At 35.7% G+C, this 13,127-nt stretch overlaps 1 protein-coding gene across 1 annotated transcript; it reads right to left on the bottom strand.

The window, feature by feature from the left end:
• Positions 1–5,801: 5,801 nt before the first annotated feature.
• LOC103867963 (LOB domain-containing protein 13) lies at positions 5,802–11,329 on the bottom strand. The gene is made up of 3 exons (XM_009146062.3): positions 7,998–11,329; positions 7,626–7,905; positions 5,802–6,398 (listed from the first exon to the last, which is right to left on the bottom strand). Exons 1-3 carry the CDS (start codon positions 8,009–8,011, stop codon positions 5,886–5,888), a joined length of 807 nt encoding a protein of 268 aa, XP_009144310.1. The 5' UTR covers positions 8,012–11,329; the 3' UTR covers positions 5,802–5,885.
• Between the last annotated feature and the right edge of the window lie 1,798 nt (positions 11,330–13,127).

The following is a 13,127-nucleotide window of genomic DNA, read 5'->3' as shown; positions in this document are numbered from 1 at the left end:
GAGAAGTACTGTTTGATCTCAAGGAGTGCAGTGGTGGAAAAGTGTTGATGGGAAACAACACTTTCAGTGAGATAAATGGAGTAGGAAAGGTTCGTATCAAGAGACCAGATGGGTCTATTGTAATCTTGACAGATGTGAAGTTCATGCCAACTATGGGAAGAAACTTAATATCCTATGGGTGTTTAGAGAAAGCAGGATGCAGCTATGAAGGAGGAGATTTTTCAGTCAAGTTCTTCAAAAATGGAGCAGAGGTTTTGTCAGGAAAGTATACAAATGGATTGTACTACTTAGAGGGAACGGTTCTCCAGGGTGAGAGCTGTACAGCGGGTTCTCAGGTTGATTCTACACAGAAGTGGCATTCGAGATTTGGGCACATCAGTCAAAAGGGTTTGGAGCTACTGGTTAAAGCAGGTTACTTAAATCAACATGAAGTTAATAAGCTGGACTTCTGTGAAAGCTGTGTGTTTGGAAAAGCGCATAAGCAAAGCTTTAAGAAAGGGAAGCATACTTCGAAGGAGGTTTTGGAATATGTTCACTCAGATTTGTGGGGCTCTCCATCAGTGGTTCCAAGTTTGGCAGGAAAGCAATACTTTATCACCTTTATAGATGACTACTCGAGGAAAGTATGGATCTATTTCTTGAAGACTAAGGATGAAGCCTTCGAGGCATTCAAAGAGTGGAAGGTGGAAGTCGAGACTCAAACGGGAAGGAAACTCAAATGTTTAAGAACAGATAATGGGCTCGAGTATTGCAATAAGAAGTTTGATGGTTATTGTGCGTCTACTGGAGTAAAAAGGCACAGGACGTGCGTATATACACCTCAACAAAATGGCGTTTCAGAGAAAATGAACCGAACCATAATGGAACGCGTAAGGTGTATGCTTTCAGAGAGTGGAATGGAAGAAAGGTTTTGGGCAGAAGCGGCTTCTACTGCAGTCTATTTGATTAATAGGTCTCCGAGCTCAGCTATCGACTACAAACTGCCGGAAGAGTTATGGTCAGGTGCGAAACCAGGGATAAAACATCTAAGGAGGTTTGGGTCAGCAGCGTATGTTCATGTAACTAAAGCTAAGACAAGCCCACGAGCAGTTAAAGGATATTTTGTGGGCTATCCCCAGGGTACAAAGGGATTCAGGGTGTGGTTACCTGATGAAGGAAGGTGCACGATTAGCAGAAATGTAATATTTCATGAAGAAGAAGTTTTCAAGGATTCTCAGAGAACTACTTTATCTAGAGAAATGAGTGAAGACAATCAGAAAGAAAGAGGGAAAGCTGTGATAAAGGAAGACAGAAGATGCGTGACTTTTAGTCCAAGGTTGATCAGGGGTCCAAGTTTGTTTCCGTGTGAACATGATTCAGAAGCGTCCACTTCGGGTTCAGTGTCAGCAGAGGGCTCAGTTTCAGGTGGAGCAGTTTCAGATTCAGAGAGAGAATCTACAGTTCAGGAACAGGAAACAACAGTTGATATGACAGAAGAGGATGAAGATGAACCGGATTTGGATAGTTATATTCTAGCAAGGGACAGGAAGAGAAGAGAAGTCAAGATGCCGTCGAAATATGACGATTTTGACGTTGTGGCTTACGCGTTGTCTGCTGCACAAGACATTGAAACGGATGAGCCTAAATCCTATCAAGAAGCTATAAGATCCCAGGATAGAGATCTATGGAACGCAGCCAGTGAAGAAGAGATGACCTCTTTGAACAAAAATGAGACTTGGGATCTAGTTCAAAGACCCGAGAAGAAGCGTGTGATTGGCTGCAAGTGGGTTTACAAGAAGAAACCGGGAATACCTGGGGTTGAGCCTCCGCGATATAAAGGTAGACTTGTGGCAAAGGGATACTCACAAGTGGAAGGCATTGACTACAATGAGGTGTTTGCTCCTGTAGTCAAGCATATCTCGATCAGAATTATCTTGTCCTTAGTGGTGAATGAAGATTTATATCTAGAACAGCTAGATGTAAAAACAGCTTTTCTGAATGGTACTCTAGAGGAAGAGATTTTCATGGAACAGCCGGAGGGGTTTGAAGTAAAAGGAAAGGAAGATATGGTTTGTCTACTAAAGAAGTCTCTTTACGGACTTAAACAGTCTCCAAGGCAGTGGAATAAGAGGTTTGATGGATTTATGAAGGATCAGGGGTTTAGACAAAGTCCATATGATCAGTGTGTCTACGTTAGTGGGGAAGATGTGAAAAGCCGGATCTATCTTCTGATTTACGTGGATGATATGTTGCTAGTTTCAAAGAGCATGGAGGTTGTTCAGAAACTAAAGGATAATCTCAGTGAGGAATTTGAGATGAAGGATCTAGGAGCAGCTACAAGGATCCTAGGAATGGATATTTTGAGAAATAGGAAGGAGGGGACGTTGAAGTTGTCACAGGGAAAGTATCTTGAGAAGGTACTCTCAACCTTCAACATGGCCAATTGTAAGCCTGTTACAACTCCTCTGGGAGCACAGTTCAAGCTCAGAAGTTTAGATGAGAAAGAAGAAGTAACGGAACCTCCACACATGGTTGATATACCTTATGCTAGCGCAGTGGGCAGCCTAATGTATGCCATGGTGGGTTCTCGTCCAAATATAGCTCACGCAGTAGGAGTAGTGAGTAGGTTCATGGGAAAACCAGGACGGAAGCACTGGGAAGCAGTGAAGTGGATTCTAAGGTACATTCGTGGTACAACAGAGTTTGGTTTATGGTTTAAGAAGGGAGAAATGTTCAGAGTAGAAGGTTATAGCGATGCTGATTACGCTACAGACCTAGACCGAAGAAGATCAGTCACTGGTTACTTATTTCAGGTTGGAGGTAACACAGTGAGTTGGAGATCAGGGCTTCAACCCATAGTGGCCCTATCTACTACGGAGTCTGAGTACATGGCGTTAAACGAAGCAGCTAAGGAAGCATTGTGGCTTAAGGGTTTCTGTGAAGATCTAAGCTACGATCAAGGAGCAGTTCAGGTTAATTGTGATTCACAGTCTGCAATCTTCTTAGCTAAAAACGGAGGCTATCACGAAAGGACTAAGCACATACATACTAAGTTCAACTTTATTCGAGATGTGATAGCTAATGGTTCAGTATCAGTAGTCAAGGTTCATACTACGGTCAACCTAGCAGATATTCTAACAAAGGCGGTACCTGGAAGAACACTGGAGAAGGCTCTGGTGTCGGTGAAGGTATCAGTTTGATGAAGCGTCTGATAATTTCCTCTGAGATGCTTTGATAATTGGTATCTCGCAGTAAGAGGAAGTAAGACAAGCAGGAGATTAGTGAGGTGCTAATCTTCACTTATGAAGTTGAAAATTATCGAAGTTGTGGTTCGGGTTCTGTGGTGGTTTACCTGAAAGGAAGCACAAGAGTTCAGAAGGGCCTACGGAAGAAGGTGGAGTTCGTTGATGGTCCAGGATCGGAAGAGAAGTTTTCTTTTGTTGGTTCGATTCATCAGTGGAGATGATCGAAGAGTTCAGAGAAGTCGGAGATATGGAGTAGTAGCTGAAGCCATCTGAGCAGAGCAGAGCAGAGCTTCGCTTAGAGTTTCGAGTTCTTTGTCGGCAGATAGAGAGATGAAGATCAAGGTTATGACAAGGTGGAGTTTGTGGGCCTTATGTCAAACAACCTTGAAGCCCAAGAGAAACAGTTGGGCCTACGTCTTGTGTCAAGTGTGATGGGCCAAGACGAACCTCGAAGCCTACCCATATAAAGGAGGAACGGATCAGCGTTAAGTTGTTGTAACAACTTAACGGCCTCATAGTTGAGTTCAAGAAGAAGATCGAGGTGATCATCTTCTCCGGCGAGCTTGTACGCTACAGCGAAGTTCTGGTGCGAGCTCCGTGACCGTTCCCGATCGTCTACCTGTCTGGTATCACATCGATACCTGCACACGAAGGAGAAGGTAGATAAGACGATCCATTGTACTTAGCTATTGTGATTGTGTAATCCACACCGGAGGAGTTTTCCGGTGAAGAGCTAGTACAAAGTTGAGAGCTCCGACTCTCCCCAGACGTAACGACTAGAGGTCGTGAACTGGGAAAACAAATCGCAAGTGTCTTTACGGTTAAACATAGAATCAAGATCAAACGAACTATCGAGATAATCAACACATCAAATCGCAACAACCATGAATAAATTATTAACCGTGTAACTAGTTGCATTTACTAATCATGTTATTAGTTGTAATTACTAACCATGTAATAAGTGGTATTTACAATTTTAATTTTGGTTGTGAAACAATACATTAATCAGAATAAACAAATATATTTAAATATATGCAATAGCGCGCGTTAGAAACTTTGATATGATTTTGTATCTAATATCCGCAAATATTAGATACATTAGTGTAAAAACATTGAATTCTTAATCAATCATGCACTAAACCAGAAAAACTTCCTTGGCAAAAAAAAACCAGAAAAACTTCTAAGAATATATAGAGTTTTGATGGAAGAACTATATAGTTTTATTTTTGTTGTTTCAACGTATTGAGCAGTTTCTATATATTCCCTATTTGAAACGGGGAGAGAACTAGTCAAAGCGGTTATGAATGTGAAGAAGCAAACCCTGAGCTGTATGCATTTGGGTAATGCTCGGAATTAAGAAAACATTAATGTAATTATTAAAAGCTTATGGGGCTCTGTCTAATCAAGACATCAGATCGTAGTAGTACTATATACTAACTAGTTTATGTAATTGCGTCATGTGATTACTCTGGAACTCTGTTAGGGATATAAATAGATTCTGCTACACGGCTGTCGTTAATTTAATTGATCAATTGATCCCCTTAACATAAAAGTCTAAACCACATTAAAAATCTAATAAAGTAGTTTAAAATCAATACCTGGGAATGCTCGTTGCCAAACTTATATGTTAGTCAACGCCTTCATTAAATGTTAAATCTAACATAATATAAGTAATGCTCATAACTAATTAATTAGTCGAAACTCGTATATATTAAATCTTCAAGCTACCGCTATATTATTTTCAAGGATGTTGATTTGCTGTTTGTTCTCTACTTCCATTGTACGTTTTGAAGTTGCACGGTTTGGACATAAAAAGAAAAAATGAATCCAAGAAGCAAACGTTTCCTTATATCTAGCGGTACGTGAAAGGCAAATATTATCTTCAAAAATTGTAAACTAGAACATTCAACAAAACCTACTTTTTAGCTGGTGTTTGTATATTTCATGTAGCAGTAAAACCGTAACACTAATAAATAATTATATACTGTATATATATATGTATTTTAATAAGATTAGCATAGTTCAAAAAAAGATTAGCCACTATCTTATATGATGTTTTTCATTTATATATTTTAGAACAGAACGCCAGAAATATATATTTTTATAATAAATCCAAAGATCATTAGCATGGAGTTTCCCCGGTTATGATTTTCTATAAAAGTCATATTTAAAACGTAGGTTTATAAATTATAAAAAGTGATACACCCTGTAGGTTTTTAGCGTGTGCATGAGAGTTTTTCTCATGGATAAAATTTCATTTTTTGCTTAACATTTTTATTTTTAATAGTAAAAGGAATACTGTAATAATAACATCAATAAGTTGAGCTTTGCACGTCACTTTTGGATTACGTACACAGACTATAACGGTAAAAAAGGTGAAATCACATCAAATGCATATCTAAATATATCATCTTAAGCTTTTCCATATGAACTTACCAAAAAAAAAAAAAAACTTACAGTGCAAAGTCGTGTACGTGTCTTGCACGCAAGACCACGAAAGCAAAACTGAATGTAAAGTTATGTAATTATTAATCTACATGAAAAACAAATAAACAAAGCATTCACGCCCTATCCTCATCATGGACCAACATTCAAGTGTCTAGCTTATAAGGGGTAAAACAATAGCATCCAAGAAAGCAGAATCAAGAACACAATTCTGATTTAATCGAAGTAATGAACATTGTTATCACTGGACAGAGAATTACTGTATCCAGCCGTCGAAGACGGAGGAGGATTATATATAGAATTGGTAGCAGATGAATTAGAAGACGAAGAAGACACCACCATCGACGGAGACGGTAAAGAAGCCGGTGGCGTAGGCGGTGGAGCTGGCTGAGAAGACAACAGCCTTGGTGGTCGTGGGGGAGGAGGCGGTGGCGGTGGAGGTGGGAGCAGAATGGACGCAGCGAGAGCAGCATGATCAGACACTGATGTTGTAGTATTGTTGAAGTTGTTGTTGTTGTTGTTTTGTAAGGAAGTGATTGTGGCGGCTTCTCGGTATTTGTGGCGGAGGATTTCTGTACGGACTGTGGTGAGTTCCGATTGGAGAGATTGAATGTGGTGCTGAAGAGCGGAGATTGCGCCCATGCAACCGTATATTGGATCTCTCAGTCTTAAGTTGGCTTCGTAGACTAAACTGTTTGCTGCGTCTCCTCTCTGACTTTCTCCAACTTCCTGCAAAAATAATTTATATACAAGTTCACAATTTAACAAGAAGGGAATGTTATTTCTATGCAAAATAGCAATTGTATGTGTTAGATAGTTATTTAACTAATAAGGATATTTTTACACATATATTTTTGGACAATTCTCCTAAATATATCATTTTCAAGTTTTTGTCACCAAAATATATTCTAAGAAGAAAATGACCAAAATATTTCATTTAATAAGTAAAAAAACCCTAATACCCTAGATATATAAATACAAATAATAATAATAATAATATTTTTTTATAGTTTTAGATTATATGATTTCAATTCAAACTTTTTATAATTGTTTTTTTTTGAATTATTTTTATTTTTATTTTTTAAATTTTCTTTTTGTAATTCGAAAATATTTTTTGAAACTATTTTTCAAATTTTTATTATTTATTTTTATTTTATAAAATTTTAAACTTCAATCCCAAATCCCAACTCCTAATTAATTCTAAGTTCTAAGGTTTGAATTAGTTAACCGTAAGGGTATACGTGTATATTTACTTCTTTAATGAAAAATTTTGGTCATTTTGATTCTTAAAGTCTATATTTGTGACAAAAACTTTTTAAACAACATAGAACCCAAATGCGCACTAGATGGTATAGAGGAAATTGACAATATATGATATTTTGTATAATTATGCAAAATGAAAAGTTCATTGTTAATAGAAACAAGTTCTTTTTATAATTTCGATAATTGGCTAAAAAAAGAACCAAAATATGTAACTTAGTGGCTTGTTCTAATGTTGCCGTGATGTCATAAGCTAGATTTAAATCCAGTGATGTGCATGCTTGAGTTATAATCTATTAATAATAATATATCCCTTAATCTAAATTTGTGCCTGGACTATTAGAAATTATCAAAATGGGAAAACATTGTTTAGTTTGGAGTGAGTCAAACAAAAACTGTGGTAGATCCATTCAACTATATCCCATTAATCAGATATGATATCTATATAAACTTAAATTTAAAATTCTTTCAAAAAATGATATCTATATAAACCAAAAAGAAAGAAAAGTGTGATATGGATCTAAAGGGTAAGTAATAAAAGAACTAGATTATTAGTATTTTTGAAAAGAAGATTAAATGATCTATTTGTCTTATATTATAAAGTTGTTCAATGATTCAATGATCATTTTGTAAAAATATGTGTATAAGGTAATTAACTAACTACCAAAAGATTTTACCAAAAAAAAAACAAATTACCAAAAGCATTTTGGAGACGTTACTGGCGCCGAAGACTTTATGAACGGCGGCGAACTTGTGAGGTTCGTGAGGCGAGAAGTATGGCGAGAAAGGACACTCCTCCGCGCAACGACGGCGGAGGAGCTTACAAGCGGCGCATGGAGTCACGGTGTTCAACGTTGTCCCTGGAGGCACCGCCACATGTCTCCTGATTCCCATCACAGCATGATCCGTCGTCTTTTCGAAGGTTGGATCTTTCTTTACCTTCTTCACGATCTCGTGGTACTCGCTAAATCTTTCTCTGCCGTTTTCCAATCAGTCCAACACCAAAAAGTTGTCCAAAGGTTATTATCGAAACTTCACCAAGATTATATATATTGTGATTTAATTTACCTGTCTCTGGACATCCAAGGATGTTAGTTATAAGCTTGTTCCTGAGAGCATCAATGAAAGAGGAGACGTGAAAAAGAAGAGAAGAAATGGAGGAAATAGAGCTTCTTAATAAAAATTAGGAGAGTCATTATGGTGGATTATATTAATAGTCTTTCTTTAATTTAAATTTTATAACTATAGAATTATAGACATATATCATCTCGGCGATTAAAAAACTTTAATGGTCTTACTCTTGTACGCTAAGATATTACTTTATTAAATTTTGAGTATGCTCGAGATTTGCAAAATATTATTATTTATTATCCATCATATGTATGAACAAATACTGGAAGATATACGGCCGAAGACCTTAACAAGGAAACTTAATTTTATGGGCTTATTTGCCAAATAACCAAAAAAAAAATGAAAATTAGATTTTGAGAGAGAGAATAGAGAGAGATAGGAAGAGAAAGTAGGAGAGAGGAGGGAATTTTGGTTAGTTAGTGTATTTAAGTTTTTTTCATGTATATAGGGTGCAATTTCCCTAATATTCATATTCTGATTATAAGATATTTAATCCATTTCAGTTCCAATAAGTTCAATGCCCAACGATCAAAACAATTCATAATTATTTTTATAAACTTTAGAGTTTGTGGTTTGTTATTAATTAACTTATATATAAAGAAAGTTAGTTGCAGAAAGAAAATAAAAATTAATATGCCGCTTGTATCGATCCTTGCACTTTGGCTCAACTTAATATGGAGCCAAGCACTAGAGTCCTACAATCCGGATGAACCGTACCGATTCGACCAAATCCGAAGCAAACCGATTAACCGAACCAGTAGTAAACAATTCACAGACGTGTAAGCCAGCGGTTAATGTATTGAGAAACCAAACCATATTCCATAAATTTTCTTTTGTCAAACCTCTCCACGTGCTTTATGCTATATGTCAAACTGTACAAAGGAAAATCTTATACGATAGATATGTACATAAGAAAAGTGGTTACAAAAGAAGAATGAATTACACAACATATTGACATGTGGCTGCACGTGGAGGATGTTTCCGTCTAAGAACCCAAATTAAATGCGTTAACCAGTTCGTAGATCATAGTTTAAATTATTGACCGTAATTACAAAATTATAGTTCGTATGATTCGTTTTTTTTTTCCAAGTCTCACCAGGTCTTATTAACATGCATGACTGCACACAAAATATAGTCAAGATCGAGAACATGGGCACACAGGATCCCATCAATTTCACACTCGAAAATCGGAATACTATTATTCCTTTCTGAATGTATATTTATTTGAAAGCTTCACAAAATAGTGGAACTTTGTATCAGATATGTATAACTTCTCAAACGCATTGGACCCTTAGTAGTAGTCATCTAGATTGAATGAATGGCTACATTGTTTCCTTTTTTTTTTGAACGGCAAATGCATTAAAGTAGGAAATTAAGAGGACTACAATGTGGCGCAGTTAAGCAGAGCACTCTTAGCCAGTGCATCGGCTATTCTGTTTTCAGTGCGAGGAATGAAATTAAAGGAAAATACATCGAGGTCACAAGATAAGCTGTGGATATCCTGGAGGATTCCACAAATTTCCTTGATTGATTCTCGTTTGTTGATAGCTCGGATGATGATCTGAGCGTCTGACTTGATGATGATGTTGGAGAGTCTATGTGCTTGGGCTTGCAGCATGGCCTCTCGTATAGCTAATCCTTCCGCCAGTAGAGCTGAACTGACGCAATCTTCCGTTGCAGTGCCTTGAAGTATGGTCGTCCCTGTCTCATTTGAGGCTGTCCACGCTAAGCCGGCCATAAGTGATTCCTTCCGTACATTGTTTCCAAATCTATGAGTTGCATAATCAAAAATTGGTGTAGAATTGTGGAACCATCCAACTCCACACCTCCTGTTACTCAGGTTTATAACTATAATGAGGTTTGAATTTTCTGTTATTATGTTCGGCCCTAAGATTTAGAGGGCTATAGGCGAATTAATAAAGATTTCAACTAATTTTTTTTAGAGTCCTGAAAATTATGTTTTGGAGGTCTAAGTATATGTAATTTTTTTCAAATATTTGGAGGGCCTGCGGACAGTGTTTGCTTGGCTAAGGACGGGAATATTATCTTACAACTTTATGAAATTAAAAAAAAAAAAAAAAAAAAAAAGAGACCTTGTCAAGTCTGTAAACTCAGAAACTCTTGGCCTCTTCAAAGTCTCATAGACGATCAACCTCTGCAGCTCGCTGAGGGAGTCATCAGATCAATCACTTCAACTTCAGTGGTTGATGTAATAGAGTATATTCTCAACTAGTAATCTTTCCATTGTGCTGCTTATTCTTCGCTTTCAGCCGTTTAATCCAATAACTGAACCAACTTCAACAACATGTTTATTGTTTTATACTTTTATAGCATCAACTAATATATATTTTTTGTGCAACAGCATAAACTAATTTCAATACTTCATGGCCATGATAAAGCAGCTAACCAACTTAAGTCCAATTTCAACTCTCCTCTCAGCGTCAATTTGATCGTTGGACGAAACAATACAGTTTCAAAATCCATTATGTGTAAAGGACAGCAATAGGCAAATTTGTAGGCCAATTTAATCAAGGCCCATTGTCAAGTTTGAGAAGTTATCCGTCTCCTGCGTATTACAAAAACTTAAAAGGTAAAGTCTTTACCACTGCCTGCGTTTTTTCAAAATTAGTTTGTTGTTTCAGAATTGAAGGAGATCCCGCTATTACATTGGTAACTAGAATTGTTGGCCACGTAAATATGTTAGTGGTCCATAATATATGTAGCAGAAAAGGAATTTTCTATATTTAGTAACAATAAATTTATAAGATCAGAACTATTGATTTAAGTCTTGTCTTCCAATCCGAAAAAGCAAAGACCATGAAGTGGCCCCTTTTATATTATTATCCCACTTTCTTGAACATTGATCAAAGTTCAAATCACCCTCCATAAGAGTAAAAGAAATCACTTAAGATACATTCCTAAAGTGATTCCTAAAGTATATCTAAGCCTAATTAAACATGCATTGGTTTAACCAACTACATGCCCTTAGAATGGAATTGGATTTGAACCAAATTTCGGATCAATCTACATTGATTGACTGTTTTCATTATATTGTTGCTACCAATACTGCATTTTTTGTTTTGGATTAAGGTATTTTTTGGCTCTTTGTAGTTTTTAATTTGGTTCAGAAAGAGTTAACAAATGGAAATGAACCTAATATAACGCAAAATACACTTATTGGTATTTACTACTTACACTAGGATAAGGGTGAGTTTATATAGTTAAGATATAAAATATATAGAATTGACAAATTTAAAATTTATAAATGATCGATTTTTTTGATATGGGGGGTGATTGGTTGGACTGTAACTATAGAAAATTTACTTTAGAATTTAGTCTGTAGAATTTTTTGATTTAGCTTTAATGGTTGTAGCTTTAAAATTTCCTACGGCTAAAAGGATGAAGCTTTAGAAAATAAGATTTTTACAACCATTTTTTGTCTGTTTTTGCTGTAGCTTTAGGTTTTTGGTTGTACCTTTAAAAACTAAGATAAATCATGATTGGTAGTATTTAAGGTTGTAGATGGAAATTAAAGCTAAAGTCACTTCTTACAACCCAACCAATCACCCCCATGTATACCATTTTGGATTGTTTATATAATCATCTATATATTAAACCGGAACCAATTATAATTAGAATTGTGTTGGAATTGTGGACCACAGTTTAAATTTCTGATAGGCTCAGGGCAGGTCCGATTTTGACCACATGCACATGAAACAATTGAATGGGGCCTACGTTTTTTAAAGAATTTTGGGGTTTATTTTGTTGTTGTTAGTAATATATTTTTTTTAGAGAAGGCATTAGTAATATCATCTTTAGGAGAAGATAGGAAGCTTAAAAATTGTGAGACATTTTTTTAAAAAAGTAAATATTAAATATCTTTTTCTTTTTATTTTACTATACGAAAAATCATAAATGTTAATTATTTATAAATGTAAATGTTTAGGAATTATTTAGGGCCTCGATTTTTATTTTTGTATTGAACCTATAATATCTTAGGACCGGGACTGCATTTGAGCTTTAAAGTTTTACACTAATTTTCAGAATTCCACACTTTTACATAAGATGGAAAATGAAAATATAAAAAAATGAAAATATAAAAAAATGACAAATACAAATTGGATTATGCTTATAATTTGTAAGTATGGCTGATTATGGCCCATATTAAAACATTCAAAATTGAGCATGCCGATATACTTATGGGCCATAATAAAATAAATCCCGATTACTAATATACTTATAGGGCAAATAAACTATCAGTATACTTAGAGCACCAGCATTGGATGTTCATTAAGGGGGTTCACATGCTTCCCGAAAAAAAAAATATTATAATATGCTACAGTAATAACTCTGTCTCGCCACGCTCCTTCTGCATGAACCCAGATCATTACTGTTCAGCGGACCCCACGTCATGTGGCGACCCGCTATTGATCAATTTTTTTTAAAAAAAAAAAAAAAAATCAAACGAAAAATGAAAAAAAAATAATAAAAATTCAAATTATGAACCCCAACCGGGGGTTCATTAATGCTGCTGCTCTTATGGGCCAAATAAAGTAAATATTCTTAAAACATGTTTATACAAAAATAAATAAAATCTTTTATCTTTTTTTCCAACATGACTTTGACTCATCCTCTCTCATTTTTGTTGGTTTAGATATTTTTCTTTCTCTTATCGAAATAACTTTGTTCTTCACTGATGAAAAATGTTCTTTGATTTACATGAAATCGAAAGTATTGAAGGTCCCATATTTTTTATAGAGTTTTGTATTTGCTTGGTTAATGAATAGCACCTTTTAAGGTTTGTCTCTTTAACTTATCAAGATTTGAAATTTACAGATTATCATATCTAAATCTGATTTGGTTTTTAAATTTTCTTTTATTTCAACTGGACCACGAAGCTCGGCCGGAAAATTTGGACGTCGAAACTTTGCAACAATGCACATTCAAACTCGAAAGGAGAAAATGGATTTAAGTTAGCGCGTGTCTACAATGATAAAGTGTTATTATTCATACATTAATTTGTCATTATTCACGAGAAAATAAAGTTGTAGAGAAAAAACCTCGACA

This window comes from Brassica rapa, chromosome A05 (assembly GCF_000309985.2).
Source record: "Brassica rapa cultivar Chiifu-401-42 chromosome A05, CAAS_Brap_v3.01, whole genome shotgun sequence".
NCBI classification, from domain to species: domain Eukaryota; kingdom Viridiplantae; phylum Streptophyta; class Magnoliopsida; order Brassicales; family Brassicaceae; genus Brassica; species Brassica rapa.
The sequence above is the reverse complement of the archived record's forward strand: the minus strand, read 5'-3'. Positions and strand labels throughout refer to the sequence as shown.